This window comes from Megascapheus bottae, chromosome 36 (genome assembly GCF_031878675.1).
Source record: "Megascapheus bottae isolate mThoBot1 chromosome 36, mThoBot2.hap1, whole genome shotgun sequence".
Taxonomy (NCBI): Eukaryota; Metazoa; Chordata; class Mammalia; order Rodentia; family Geomyidae; genus Megascapheus; species Megascapheus bottae.
In genome coordinates, this window is record NC_143544.1 from 6,570,408 (window position 1) to 6,585,673 (window position 15,266).

The following is a 15,266-nucleotide window of genomic DNA, read 5'->3' on the forward strand; positions in this document are numbered from 1 at the left end:
AGGGTTCCCCACAGAACTCCAAGCAGAGGGAGAGGGCGGGGTTCTAACACAGCCTTGACAGCGCTTTCTTCTTTCCCTTGCAGATTCTGGGACTTGGAACGAGGAGAAAATTACATACTGAGTCCAGAGGAGAAGTTTGGCTTTGAAAAAGGAGAAAATATAAACTGCGTTTGTTACTGTAAAGCTAAAGGTGAGATATCTTGGCTTCTCATGAAAGAAAGCAAACTTGGCTGGGCCCCAGGAGCTCTCATCTGTAATCCTAGCTACTTAGGAGGCCTGAGATTAGAGGACTGACATTCCAAGTCAATACAGGTAGCAGATGTCCTGTTTACCAGTGAAGATGCCAGACTGGAGTGTGGCTTAAATGGTAGCACACCTGCTGTGAGCATGAAAGCCAATGAGAGCTCGGCGTCCTGAGCTCAGTCCCTGGTGTTGGAAAGAGGAAGGGGGGGGGGGGAAGCAGCTGGCCAACTTCAAGCATTGCACTCAGAATGTAGTGAACTTTGGGGCCTATTTAAACAACGATTGTAACTCACATCAGTTATTTGAAGGTTCGTAAACAACACACTGGCATTTATGTTATCCCCTCCCGAAACCTATGATGCTAGAAACTGTGTGTTCAGATGGCAGGTGTGAATAAGTGTGCATAGTAGGTATAAAGGCACACAGGACAGCAGGGACACATTAGCCACAGTGACCTTGACTTAACTCCCGCCCCGTGGCACTGCCTTTTCAATCTGTCGCTCTTTCTTTCTTTCTGCCAGTACTGGGGCTTGAGCTCCAATGCTAGAAAGTTAAGGCTTTTACTCAAGGCTAGTGGGCTAACACTTGAGCCATGTTTCCCCTTCCAGCATTTTGGTGGTTAATTGGAGATAGGAGCCTCATGCGCTCTCCTGCCTGGGCTGACTTTGAACCATGACTTTAGGATCTCAGCCTCCTAGGTAGCCAGGATCGCAGCGTGAGCCAATGGACTTAATCCATTTGCAACTCAGTTCTCTGCATTTTGTTCTCACCCATAGGTCTTCTGGCAGCGGGCACCAGCAAAGGGCGGATAGCCATGTGGAGAAAAGTGCTAGGGCCTCCAAACAGCTGTGCGGCCGAGGGAAAGGACATGTGGGCCCTCCGGACACCCACTGAGCTTGAAGGAAACATCACACAAATAAAGGTACAGCTCTGCAGAGTGCTTAATATGCCCTTTTCCTGCTGCTTAAAGTGGAGGAAGGGATTGGCTCTGGATCTCTTTTTACTGATGATTTTTAAAGTCCATATAACTAAGTCATTATATTAGAATCTATAGAAGAATATCCATAAAAACAAAGTGTAAGGCTGAGCGGAGCAGCCAGGTGTGTGCCGTGATCCTCAGCTCTTAGCCTCCTGAGTAGCGAGGCTTGTGGCTGGGCCTGAGCCACTGGCGCCTGGCCAAGTGGTTCTCAGTATCTTCACCGAACTCTTCAGCCACCTCCAGGATTATGTTTTTCCTTCCCAATAAAGTTACACCATTTTGTTCTCTGCAGAAGGAAATTCACACCCCCTCTCCGTGTCTCCTCTCAGCCCCAGGAGGCTTGTAATCTATTTTGTATCGCCCTGGGGTTCTATTCTGAACACTCCACCGAAGTGGAGTCGCATTGACCCGTACAGTCCCCGTGCTGCTGCTGTCGCTGCGCGGCATGCTCTCTACTTGCTCCACGCTGTGCCCGCTGTCAGGGTTCCCTTTCGTTTTTGTGTCTGAGAAATACACCATGGCACAGCCGGCCTGCGGTCTGTTTATCTGTTCATCGGCTCCTGGACACTTGAAGGATGCTGCTGTGGTATTTGTCTACGACTTTCTTTGTGAACATATGCTGTGTTTCTCGTGGGCTTTCCGGTCTCCTTTCTCTGGGTTGATGTTCTTTCTGACTCTACGTAGGACTGTTCTCTCCTCACTTGATGGAGCATGACATGGAGTGAGCATGTGTGTAGCAACTGCTTTGGGCCTTCTCACATGTTCTGTGCTTTGGTTTCTTGTGGGACTGAAGTGGGGCTCCAGGAAGAACCTTCTGGCGGTGAGCACCAGCAGCTCCGTGTCCATCCTCAGTGAACAGGCCCTGTCCTCGCACTTCAACCAGCTAGTGGCTGCCGTGCAGGTCTCCCCCAGCTTGCTCAATGTGTCCTTCCTGTCCACGGCGGGGTCGTACAGCCTGCGCACAGACATGCACATCAGCGGAGTGTTTACCACCAAGGTGACTCCCCGGGGCAGCTGGTGCAGTCAGATGGGGATCTTAAACTTGAGAGAAAGACCTGCTCACTGGTTGGGGTGATTCTGAATAGCAGGGACATGCCACCTTAATTCTATACTGGATTGTCTTCGTGAATCTCGTGCATGTCAGATTTATAAAGAAAATAATGATCAAAACTCGGGTATTTGTCTATGGAGGGCTCCAGGGCCAGATGCTGGGCCGAGGCACGGCATTGCACGGCGGTGGAGGAGGGCAGGCATTGGCGGAGGCCGTGGGTGGGGTCTGCAGCACACTCTTCTTGACCCTTATTTTTGGGCATGTTTGTCTTAGGATGCTGTGGCTGTCTGGAATGGGAAACAAGTAGCAATCTTTGAGCCTTCTGGAACCACCTTACGGAATGCAGGTGGGCATCTCCTCACAGCCCCATGTGCTAGCTAGCACATGGAGTGACCTGCAGGTCGGTTTCCATGCCCAAGTCCACAGTGCAGCTCTGGGCCATGCTGCCGGAGCCTTCCATGCCACATCCTATTGATGTCAGTCAACATTGTTGAAAAACAGTGAGCTGCCACAATGGGGCCTAGTGGTAGAGTGCTTGCTTAACATGCACGAAGCCCTGGGTTCCATTTCTCGGTTCCACATACATGGATAAAGCTGAAAGTGGTGCTGTGGCTTAAGTGGTAGAGCGCTAGCCTTGAGAGAGCTCAAGCACAGTGCTCGGGCCCTGGGTTCAAACCCCCAAGGACTGGCAAAGAACAAACAAAAACAATACGCAGTGAGACTCAGAGCTAGCCGACTTGCCCGGGCTCCCCTGCCTCCCGAATGCTGTGGAATGCACAGCGGCTGTCGTGTCAGTGCGCACCTTCCATTCTAGGCTCCTTCCTGTGTGAGTCCCCTGTGCTAGCGATGTATGAGGAAAGTGTGTATACAGTGGAGCCAAACCGAGTTCAAGTTCGGACCTGGCAGGTGAGTGAGTGGCTGCTGTGAACTGCAATAATGAAGGTAACCAGAGCAGCCCCAGATTCTTTCTCTAAATTGAGCCAGAGCCTTTGTTGCCTTTGCCTGTCTCCTTCCGATTTCCCATCAGGACTCATCAAAGTGCATTCTGAGGAAGCCACACCATCCAGAGTATCAGGACCTCAGCCTCAAGGCTGAGTGTCTTCCTCAGGCCGTTCCTTATGTGTGTTTGAGGGTGACGCTGGGAGGGGAGCGGTGTGGAGTCAGGTAGCCAGCCCTTCCCTATCTGCATCCCACGCTGACTTGGAGAACCCAGCAAAGCTTGGTGTTCACTTGCTGTGGCTTCAGAGAACAGGTACTTACTCTCTCAGTTGTGGAAGCTGTCGCTGGATCCAGGTGCTCTCAGGGCTCGTGGCTAAGGGACCCTCTGCGTGGGGCTCTTCCGCCTCGGCTTCCAGGAGCAAGAATTGCTGGCAATTGCTGGTGTCATTGGCTTGCAGGGAACTCCTTCTGCTCTGCCCCGTCTTCACACAGGAGCTCTATGGGTCTTCTTCTTTCCTGTGTCTGATCAGTGAGTGTGTACTTAGCACGAATGAGGTCCTGGGCTCTATCTCCAGCATGGAAAGTGAACACTCAGCATTGGGTATAGGACCCATGCTAAGTGAGAATGATCTCCTTCCAAAATCCCAGTCACATCTGCAAATACCAAATGAGGTCTCGCCACAGAGCGCAAGTAGAGGTAGCTTCCGGGAGGCCCCCGCCAACCCACTTCATGCAGCAGCATACTGTGACAGGATCCAGCGGTTTAGCTACAGAACCTGCCCTCCAGACCCCTCTCACGGCCTGGGCATCTCGTGAGTGGTCAGACAGTAAACAAGCAAGTGACCAAAGAACATGAAGGTGCAGAAAGAAGAGCTTTGGACCCCATCTTTCCCCTCCAGCTTGCATCTTAGGTTCCTGGTGCCGTGCAGATTCATGCCTCCTTCCCCGCAGTGATGCTGTGTGCTCGGCCCTAGCGGGCCGCACAAGGTGATCCAGACTGTGGCTAGTAGGCCGGGAGCGCGGCCTCGCGGGAGAGTGCTTACCTAGCACACATGGCGCCCTGGGTTCCAGTCCTCAGTACCACGCACACAGAAATGCCTAAAGTGGTGCTATGGCTCAAGTGGCAGAGCACTAACCTTGAGAAAGTTCAAGGACAGTGCCCAGGCCAAGTTCAAGTTCCAAGACTGGCCAAAGAAAGAGAGAGTGTGGGCTAACAAAAATGGAGTGCCCCGGGGCCAGGAGTTTGGCCTAGTGGTAGAGTGCTTGCCTAGCATATACATAGAAAAAAGCTGGAAGTGGTGCTGAGGCTCAAGTGGTAGAGCTCTAGCCTTGAGAAAGTCCAAGGACAGTGCCTGAGCTCAAGCCCACGACTGGCAAAAAAAAAAAAAAAATGGAGTGCCCTGGGAGCTGCATTCCTGTATCCTGTTTCCTCTTTGTTCAGGGGACTGTCAAACAGCTCCTACTGTTTTCTGAGACTGAGGGGAACCCCTGCATCCTGGACATCTGTGGAACTTTCCTGGTCGTGGGGACAGACTTAGCCCACTTCAAGAGCTTTGATCTTTCCCGAAGGTACAGCTTTTGTCAAAATTGAAGTTTTTACATTAACTTTGAGTTGGTAGAAAATAAGATCTAGCCAGCAAAGGCAGCTCATGTCTGTCATCTTAGCTACTCAGGAGGTTGAGATCTGAGGATCACGGTTCAAAGCCACCCTGGGCACTAAAGTCCATGAGATTCTTATTTTCAATTAACCACCAGAAAACAGGAAGTGGTGCTGTGGCTCAAGGGGTGGGTGGGGCAGTAGCTTGAGTTGAAGAGCTCAGGGACAGCACCCAGGCCCAGAGTTCAAGTCCCACATTCTACAAAAAAGAAAAAAGAAGATCCATGCTAGGAATCTCCTTAGGGTCTCTTCAACATCACATGCCACCTCATTTTTAAAATGCCTCAGGTCTGGGCCTGAATTCTTCACTGTGGTATGAGGGTGCCACACTGCAGGAGAAGGGAAAGCATGGGGGTTCTGGGTGGCAGAGTGTTTGATGTATTCATCAAAGCCAGGCCAAGTCTCTGCACCAAGTGTGGAAGTTTGCTTAGAATATTGGGGGATCACAGAGTAGAAAGCAGAAGGTGGTAAAGATAATGCAGCTTTGCTGGTGGTATGAAATAAATGAGCGGAGGCTCTGGTGCCCAGAGAGGAGCCCCACAGAAGCACCGCAGTGTGATTGACAAGTGCTCCTGCAGTAGTGCCGTCCCGGCCTGGTGCAGTGACATGTGCGTGCTGGAATGGGACTGTGGTGGGGTGGATGGCTGGCTGGTCGTGGGGCCAGCTTTCCCTTTCAGAGTAAGTTGGGAGCAAGAGGAGGCAGCCAGGGTGATGCCTGAGATGGCAGCTTAGGGCTGAAGACAGCCGCATCCGTCTACACCGCGGTGGTAAACTGTGTAGATGCAGGCAGCTTCGTGCTCAGGCGTAGATAGGTTGGAGTGCCCAGGTACGTCTCCAAGCGCTGTCAGATAATTGAGCCTCGGAGCAGCAACACTGTAGTAGGTAGCACACCCAGAGCCCAGAGCAGGGGTTCCTCATGTGTGGGGGGGAGATGCCCTCCTTCAGGTGAGCAAGGTGGGCATCGGTGGAAGCAGGGGCCTTTGAGGTGGGGAAAGAGCAAAGCTCACCTTGCCTCTGTGCTGTCTCTCACAGAAGCCCAGAACTCCACTCACAGGAACATCCACCCACAGGTCCCAGTAGAGGGGTGTCCTGCTCCATTCCTGAGCTAGAGGAGCCTAAGAAGTGTGGAGAGTAAACCTCATGAGGGCTTGTGGGGACACGGTATAGAAAGCCAGGCCCTGCTGGACGATGGCAGAGGAAGGATGGGGGACTGTCCCTGACCCACAGCGGGGGCCCCGTGCTGTGGTAGACACAGAGTTACACGGTGCAGAGCAGCGGTGTCTGACAAGAGGGCATTCGCCTGCAGCCCCCGGCATCCCAGGCCTGGCCTGGTTCCTGGGCATCTGCGACGCCAGCCTGAGGAACGGCAAGCTGCTGAGCACAACTTGCCACAAGCCAAGGTCCTAGAGTCAGGGAAAAGCCGTCATCTCAGTGACCTGTGCGAGGAAAGCAGAAGGCACAGGTGCTAGCCCTGAGGTCCTCCCTCCTCTGCTCCCACAGGGAGGCCAAAGTGCACTGCAACTGCAAGAACCTGGCTGAGCTGGTCCCCGGGATGGGGGCCATCTCTTCTCTCCGATGCAATGCCAGTGGAAGCAAGATCAGCATCTTGCTTAGTAAGGTGAGCTTGCATGTGTCCTCGCCGCTGTGGCCCGGGTGGGTGGGGGCTTTGGACCTCATCTTACCTCACTTGCTCTGGCTGCTCCCTCCCGCCCCACACCTTCAATCTACTACCTCCTGGGCAATTCTTTGTGTTCAAGGCCAACCCTTCCTTCATCTCCTCCCTCCTGTCTTCCTACTTTCCCCATTGGTCAAAGCCAGCCCCGGCAGACAATTCTACAAGATTCACTTCCAGTTAACCAGCCAAATGCCAAAACTGGAGGGGTGGTTGAAGTGTAAAATATATTTATAATTCTTTCTCTTTGTCTTTTCTTTCCTTCCTTCCTTCCTTCGTTCCTTTCTTCCTTTCTTTCCTTCCCAGTCCCAGGGCTTGAACTCAGAGCCTGGGCACTGTCCCTGAGTTTTTTTTTGTTGGTTTTTTTTTTTCAGTTGGTCTTGGGGGTTTGAACTCTGGGCCTGGATGTTGTCTCTGAGCTCTTTAGCTCAAGACTACCGCCCTAACCCTTTGAGCCACAGTGCCACTTCTAGTTTTCTGGTGGTTAATTGGAGATATGAGTCTCGTGGACTTTAGTGCCCAGGCTAGCTTTGAATGGTGATCCTCAGATCTCTGCATCCTGAATAGCTAGGATTGCAGACCTGAGCCACTGCACCCAGCTCCGGAGCTTCTTTTGCTCAAGGCTAGCAACTCTACCACTAAGCTACATTTCCAGCCCTATATTTATAATTTCTAATCATACACTGTGTATCAAATAACAAAGTGGTATCTCAAAACTGTTAAAGTTGTGCTCTGGCTCAAATGGTAGAATGCTAGCCTTGAGCTGAAGAGCTTATGGACAGTACCAGACTCAAACCCCCCCACAAAAAAATAATGATGAATCTTGAGAGTGGACCACTGTGGTCCTAGGAAGGCAGAGTGGCTAACAACAGGGTGTTTCTCTCATGGATGTGCCGCACGGAGCTGGGGTCACAGGCTGCGTAACACTGTCCTGTCTTCTTTTCCTTAGACTGACAGCAGCCCTGATTCCAAACTCTGCTTCTACGATGTTGAGATGGACACTGTGACAGTCTTTGACTTTAAGACTGGACAAATTGACCAGCGAGAGACGCTCTCCTTTAACGGGCTCGAGACTAACAAGTAAGATCGTGGTGGAAGGATTTTGTTGAGAATAGTTTTTGCTTCTCAGTGTCCAGGCAGGTTGTTGTTATTTTCCAAACCTCAGAAGACTTTACAGTAGTTGCAAGTAATATAAACAAAAAGTAAAGGCCAGACACTGGTGTCTCACACATGTCATCCTAGCTACTCAGGAGGCTGAGGTCTGAGGATCATGGTTCGAAGCCAGCCCAGGCAAAAATCCTATGAGATTCTTATCTAATAAACTACCAAAAAAAAACCTTGTAGTAGTGTGGCTCAGGTGATAGAGTACTAGACTTAAGTGAAGGAAACTCGGGAACAATACCTAGGCTCTGAATCCAAGCCCCAGGACCAGTCAAAAAACCGTGGGGTGGGGGGCAGGGGTGGGCAAGGAGGCCTGAGAGGAGGCTCCATGGTAGACTGCTGGTCTAGCAAGCAGGAGGCCTGATCAAACCCTTGACTCGAGGGGGAAAAAAGTCACCCGTGTGTCACCTCGTGGGAAAGTCCTAGGCTCTCTACGAGATCTCCAGACCTACATGTCATCGAATTGGGCCTCACTTGACTTGGAGACTCATCAGATTCCTCAGAGTCTGGATGGGCGTTCCACAGGTGCACACTCGTGTTGGGGGTGCAGAGGTGCAGAGGGACACCGTGGTGGTGGCCGTCCAGACCCTCCTCCGTGGCTGTAGGTAGTGTGAACAAAAATGCTCTTCTCAGAGTTGGCGATGTATCTTCTCTTCCGTTGTAGGAGCCGTGTCTTTGCAGATGAGAGTCTGACAAATTACATTCCTGTGAGCCATTTCTGGGATCAGAGTGAGCCCAGGCTTTTTGTGTGTGCAGCTGTTCAGGAGAGCCCTGGAGCCCCGACGGCCGCAGCGGCCGAGAGGCAGCCCCCCCCTGAGGACGGCACCAGACACTCGGTACCTCTTGCTCTGCTGCATCACATCACGTAGTGGTGAATGTTAAGCAGGCCTAGGGTCTTCATGATAGCGCGTGGGGGAGGATTAGGAAAATTCATACATGTGGAGTAGAGTTAGCTGCTTCCTGCTTTCCACGGAATGAAGTGTCACTGGAACATCAGGCCCAGCAGTCTCTGTGCCTCCACAGCCCACCTTTCGCTTGGAGGAATCTGTGCACTGCCTTCTCATAGCAGTCGGCACAGGTCAGCCATCCTCACTACAGGACTGGGCTCCAGGCCAGAGTGCTCCACTCACATGGGTGGTCGGTCTTCCCTGGGGCAATCTGCAACTGTCTCAGGGCCCTGAGGTTCTCAGGAGCAAACTCCAGCCTGGATCCTCAATCGCTGGGTGGGAAAATGTATTGAGAGAGCTTCTCTGTCATTGAATGAGGGAAACCAAAGAAAATGAGCGGAGAACTTGTCTCTGTCAGGGCCGTCGGTGGGAGGGCTGCTCCCTGGCCCTGGGCTGGCGTCCCTTTCACACAGCAGTGTGAGGGAAGGCTCTGCCTGCTCCTCGCCCTTTCCCGGTTCCTGCTTCAAAACGCCTGCACCTCACACTAGTCAGTGCTGACCTTGTTGCCACCGTTGGCTTTTAAATCAGAGGAAAGAGGCCAAGGGGAGAACGCTTAAACATAGGCACTCTTGAGTTTCGTCACCTGTTCGTTCAGATAGGAGGGGACCCAAGGGCCCACGTGTCCCGGACTCATGGCGCCCTTCTGGAGAGCATCCCGTTCCTCTAGAAGAGGCAGCTGGAAGGGAGCCACCACGCCCCCGAGGGGCGCCTGGCTGTGCTATGTGTGTTCCTTCCTGGGTTTCCTGGGGTTCATAAAGCTCCCTGGTAGTGAACACAGAAACCAGGAAGAGTATGGAGACCAGACTAATACTGTCCTTTCTCTCAGGAAAGCGTTTTGATTTTGTCATTCTTCGCTTCTGAAGAACATGGCTTCTTGCTCCACGACAGCTTCCCACTGCCTCCTGCCTACCAGACCCTCCTGGGGATGGAAGTACCCCACTATTACTTCACAAGAAAGGTATGTATCCGGGGGAGGGAAATGGGTACCAAGACATGTGAAAGGGTATCAATGTATGTGAATTAATGCACCTTCTATCTGGCAAATATCATTTAACCCTTTTACTAATCACAAGAAAAAATAAATAAATAAGAAAGGTATGTATCCATGAGATGGAGCAGGGCCAGGGCCCTCTGGTTAATAGTGATGGACACATGCTGAAGACAGTGTTTTGACTGGCACTGGTTGTTCAAGTCGTCATATAAGGCCATACGTATTGCACAAGTCACTAGAGGGTGACATATGCACATTTTATGTATTACATTTCACACCCATTAAAATGGACTTGATCCTCATGAATATCAGGAAGAGTTCATGCAGCTTGGCAAATGCAAGGACTGGCTGCTCTGTCCATGCAGCTTTCCTTGACTGCCCCATTTTAAATTGAGTTTTTCAAACCACGAGACTGATGGTTTTCTGAATTTCATTCTTTCTTTCCATTTTTTTCTTTTGCTTTTCCTTTTTTTTTTTTCTTTTTTTTTTTTTTTTTTTCTGCCAGTCCTGGTCTTGAGCTCAGGGCCTGAGCACTGTCCTTGGACTTTCGCAAGGCTAGAGCTCTACCACTTGAGCCTCAGCACCACTTCCAGCTTTTTTCTATGTATGTGGTATCGAGGAATCAAACCTGGGTCTTTGTGCATGCTAGGCAAGCACTCTACCACTAGGCCAAACTCCCAGCCCCTAACTTTGCAATTTTTATATACATTGTCTTTGTTTTGAGAAATCAAATAGGAAAGTTTGGCACTGGTGGCTCACACCTGTAATTCTAGCTACTCAGGAGGCTGAGAGCTATGGATCGAAGTTCAAAGCCAGCAAAATCCATAAGACTCTAATCTCCAGTTACTCACCAGATAACTGGAAGCTGTGCTGTGCCTCAAAGTGGTAGAGCACTAGCCTTGAGCAAAAGAGCCCAGGGGACAGTAATCAGGCCCCTAAGTTCATGCTCCATGACAAACCAAAAATAATAATAATTAAATCCTTCTATTAAATTTTTCCCACTAGTGCCACAATGTGGGTTCTCATTTCTTCCCACACTCATCCATCTTTTCTCTCTCGTTCTCACCTTCCACCTGTGCCCGCACTCACAGTTGTTGTTCCAGAGAGGAAGTCTGTACGGTGCAGTCGTAAGTACAGAGCCTGGGTTAGACTACAGCGTGTCACCTTGACTGTGTCCTTCCCTCCAGACCCTGTCCGGCACGTTCAGCTGTGTCGTGTGTGCCCAGACACTGCCTACCAGGTAGAGCAGAGCTTTGCTGGCCTGCTGGGGCTGTTTGTGAGGCTTGCCAGGAACCTGTCAACTCTGGGCCCAGTGTCGACCTGGTGCCTGTGTACCGTATGGGGAATATCATTAGTTTTGTCCAGAAAGGGCTGCTAAAGAATGGCCATAGGCATTCTGTTCTTGTAAAGGCCACCTGAATTATTGTCAGGCGTAGTGGAACACACCCGTAATCCCAGCACTCTGGAGCTGGAAGCAGGAGGTTCTCAAGGTTGAATGAACAGGTATACACATTTACGCGTGCACACATGCATATAAATGAATGTGTAAATCCTCCTCTCATTGTCTTTACCTACATGCACATTCCTGCTCCGTTCCCCCAGGCTTGCAGTGCACACTCGTTCAGGGGCAGTCTGGGAGATGATCTCTTTGTCCCTAGGACCTGTATGTACTGAGTGGTTGTGGTCACACCGTTGTGGCATGGAATAACCAGTCCTTGCCTCACAGGGCTGTGAGTCTGGGCAGGGTGTGCGCAGTGAAATGGCTTCTAATGAGACCCTGACGGGCCCGACCGGTTCATGATGGGAAGTCGGCTGCATTTATTACAGCAGAGCTGCCATTTTTGTGGATAAGGTCTCATTGGTTTTTATGTATATTTCCTGACAGTTTCCCACTCATTTAGGTCAAACTTTATCCTCCCATTTGAAACCCCAAACTCAACCTCCCCAGTCTGCGCTGCATCGGTGCTTTTATTCCCTGTTCTGTGTCTGGGAAAGCCACAGCAAGGTCTAACAAATCCCACCACTTTAAAGTCCAGGTCCTCCCCAGGCCTGGTCACTGGCGCTGCATGTGAGCCTCCAGAGGAGAAGTGAAGCTGAGTTATTGAGGCGAAAGGGCTGGGAGGGAGTCACCGGTAGTGTACACTGTAGTCTCAGCCTTTGGGAAAATGAGACCAGAGCTAAAGACTAGCTTTAAAAACACACAGAGACTTCAGACTTGGGGAGGACCTGGCCCAGGAAGGTTGTGTCATAATTAATCCCCTCCACTCAGTGACATCCTGCCGAGCAGGGACTCTCGCCTGGGAAAAGTGGGCTGGGCAGTGCAGTACAGGGCAGCACACAAAGCGGCAGGGGCAACAGCAGGATGGTGGGAGAGCAGAGCTCCCAGTAGTTCATGTAGCAAGTGTTGGATGGAAAAAGCTAAGAGACCCAGGCTTCCAGGATCTGAGAGTGGCAGTGTGAAGCCAGCCTGGTGGACTGAGATACTCTTACTCCCAATTAGCCAGCCAACACTAGTAGAAATGTGGATCGAGTTGTGGAGTGCCCGCCTTGAGCAAAAAAGCTTCTGAAGAGAAGTAGGAAGAGAGGAACCCAGGTTTAGTAGGGCAGGAGGAAGGGGGGCTTGAACTCAAGGTGTCACGCTTGGTAGGCAGAGGTACTTGACCACTTGAGCCATGCTCCCAGCCTTAATGCTTTAACTATTGTAGGAATGCGTCTCACGTTTGTACACAGGCTGGTCTGTATTAAGGCACTTCTACTGGAGCACCACACATGGTAGTTAAGATGAGATTGTGCAAACTTTTTTTTTTTTTACCAGGATTGGCTTAGAACTTGATGCTCCTGGTCGCTAATTCCTGATAGCCAAGATTAACAGTATAAGCTACCATCCTTCGCTAGCAACAGCCCTTTGAATTGTTGAGACTCTGTATCCATGAGCTAGAGGCTCAGAAAGGAATGCCTGGCTCAACAACCTTGGTTCGCTGAAGTTCGGATCATTTCCAGTGACTCTTAAAGGTGTCCTAGGACCCTGAGAGGACTTGTCCTCTGCCTGCCTGCCTGCGGGTGGGTTTTCCCAGGATGTAGAGACAACTAAGGGAAGACATTATCTTTGCACACAAACTGACACGTGAATGGGGCCTTTCTCCTCCAGCCTGGAGAGGCAGACACCGAAAACAAGGTGGATGCTGATGACCACCAGATACCCCAGATGGTGGCCAAGAGACCTCTCCGAGACTTTGTGGGGCTGGAAGACTGCGACAAGTCCACTCGGGATGCCATGCTCAACTTCAGCTTCTTCGCCACCATTGGAGACATGGACGAAGCTTTCAAGTCTATCAAACTCATCAAAAGGTAAGGAGATGAACGTCGCACTGCCTGCATTTTACCTTCACCTACTCAACTTGACTTTATGTCATGAGCTCCTTCCTGATTGTGTCGGGGTGCATTCAGTGGGCTTTGCACTTGGTGAAGAGCTGTGGAGCGCAGGGAGCAGGACTTGCCTGGCATGCCGTGCCAGGGCAAGTGAGCCTAGCGCTTCAGCTCTGTGGTGCCAGGAGCTCCTGGGCTCTTGTCTGTTTTGTTCATTAGAAAGTGTTCAAAGTACTTCATAGTTGGAAGTTCTACAGATGTTGAATTCTGTTCAAATGTTGTAAACAAAGGCATCAGTCAGGAGCTGTCGCGAGCAGCTTTCTCTTCCTTCCAGAGGGAATTCAGAAACTCTTGGCAAGAGTAATTGACAAATTTTAATTTCAAACGAGAAGAAAAATTACAGGAAATGGATGCTATGGGAAGGAAGTTGTGACATTAAGTTTCCCAGCGGGAACACCGTTTGCAATGATGATTTGGTAGTAGGGAAGGTACCTTTCAAAAAACTCAAGAAAGCATGGGACCCGTGGGCCACTGACCTGGGCCACTGACCTGCGCCACTGAGGCCAGAACCTACTGCAATTGGAAGGGCTGTCAAGTCAGGTGGATGGAAGGCCATAGCTCCGTGCGTCCTTCAGGGTGCTGTGCTGTGGACCCAGTTCTGGTCCCTTCTAGTGGCTGTGAATGTGTCCTAGATGGCATAAGTGGTTGTTTGGCATTATCGGGTACCTTATGGGTTTAAAGCACTACCAGTTTCACCATTTGCTGTGACAAAAGACAAATCTTTAGCACAATATGAACTTCAGAATCTAAAGGGAGTGCAGGCACCGGTGCTTGTGCCATGTATCTACCTACTCAGAAAACTGAGATGTGAGGATTGGGGTTTGAAGCAACCCAGACAGGAAAGTCTGTGACTCTTACTCTCCAGTAAACTACTCAGACAAAGCTGGAAGTGGCAGTGTGGCTCAAGTGGTAGAGCCTTAAGCACAAAGAGGCTCAGGAACACCACCCTGGCCCTGAGTTCCAGCCCCAGGGCCAGAAAAAAAGAAAAATATCTAAAGTGATGGCCTTAAATCCCATAGAGACTTGTAAGTGACAAAGTTAGACTTGTGCAAAAAGGAGCAGCGGCCAGATGCTCTGCAGCTCCTGGCTTTGTGCATTTCTCACCAGGGTCGGCTTCTTCTCCTCTTCCCACATTGCCCCCTGCTGGCTGTGGTCACCCAGTACAACACCGGCCAGAGAAGAGTTCTGTAGGAGAGGTTAGCACCCCAAGGTGAGCTCTCAGGTTGTTATCTGCCCACCTGAGGCGTTACAAACTGAGGGAAAGGACTTGTCTAGTGGTGTATCAGAACCAAACCAGCGTCTGCCGATAGGGAAGCTCAAAAGCAACACACTTGATTGTTTGCTCCTACTCTGATCACGTTGATTTCCATCCAGGAAATGGTGTTTAGAGGATTTGGGGGGTGTGCCAGGGGTTTGGCCTAGTGGTAGAGTGCTCGCCTAGCATGCACAAAGGCCAAGTTCGATTCCTCTATCACATACATAGAAAAAGCCTGAAGTGATGCTGTGGTTCAAGTGGTAGGGTTCTAGCCTTGAGAAAGCCCAAGAATAGTTCTCAAGCATTGAGTTCAAGCCCCAGGACTGGCAAAAAAAGAGAGAGAGAGAGAGAGAGAGAATGTGAACTTTTTAAGTTCCCCCCCCCCCACTCATTTGCTTGAACTTGTGCTGTCCCTGAACTCTTGGGCTCAAGGGCTAGCTAACTCTACCACTTTGAGTGACAGCTCCACTTTTGGCGTTCTGGTGGTTAATTAGAGATAAGAGTCTCATGGACTTTCTTACCAGGGCTCGCTTTGAACAATGATTCTCTGCCTCTTGAATATCTTGGATTGCAGATGTGAGCCACTGGAGCCCAGCCTAAATGTTCCATTTTGTTACCTGTGCTGGTGTGTAAATTCCAGGTCCTGCACTTGCTAGGCAGGCACTTTGTCGCCTGAGCCACTAAGCCATAACCTTATCTGCATCCTTTAGTTACGTGTTTTGGTTTTTTTGCTTTGTTTTGTTTTGGCTGTAGGCTCCGGAGCCTAAGCTTTGTCCCTGAGCTCTTCAGCTCAAGGCTAGCACTCACTTGAGCCGCTTCTGGTTTTCCTTTGGCTTACTGGAGATTAGAGTCTCATGGACTTTGGTGGCAGGGCTGGCTTTGAACCCCAGTCCTCAAATTTCAGCCCCCTGAGTAGCGAGGATGACAGGTGGGAGCCACTGGCGC

General features: G+C 50.7%; 1 protein-coding gene across 1 annotated transcript in view; it reads left to right on the forward strand.

Annotated features, from left to right (window-relative positions):
• The window catches only part of Ift140 (intraflagellar transport 140), a 49,638-nt gene that overhangs the window by 7,563 nt on the left and 26,809 nt on the right, over nucleotides 1–15,266 (forward strand). Inside the window, exons 8-18 of the mRNA XM_090324752.1 lie at nucleotides 84–190; nucleotides 1,020–1,165; nucleotides 2,016–2,219; nucleotides 2,547–2,619; nucleotides 3,088–3,179; nucleotides 4,654–4,781; nucleotides 6,370–6,487; nucleotides 7,491–7,621; nucleotides 8,367–8,538; nucleotides 9,476–9,607; nucleotides 12,789–12,988. Coding sequence (XP_090180878.1) covers nucleotides 84–190; nucleotides 1,020–1,165; nucleotides 2,016–2,219; nucleotides 2,547–2,619; nucleotides 3,088–3,179; nucleotides 4,654–4,781; nucleotides 6,370–6,487; nucleotides 7,491–7,621; nucleotides 8,367–8,538; nucleotides 9,476–9,607; nucleotides 12,789–12,988 — 1,503 coding nt within the window. The remainder of the gene's footprint in view (nucleotides 1–83; nucleotides 191–1,019; nucleotides 1,166–2,015; nucleotides 2,220–2,546; nucleotides 2,620–3,087; nucleotides 3,180–4,653; nucleotides 4,782–6,369; nucleotides 6,488–7,490; nucleotides 7,622–8,366; nucleotides 8,539–9,475; nucleotides 9,608–12,788; nucleotides 12,989–15,266) is intronic.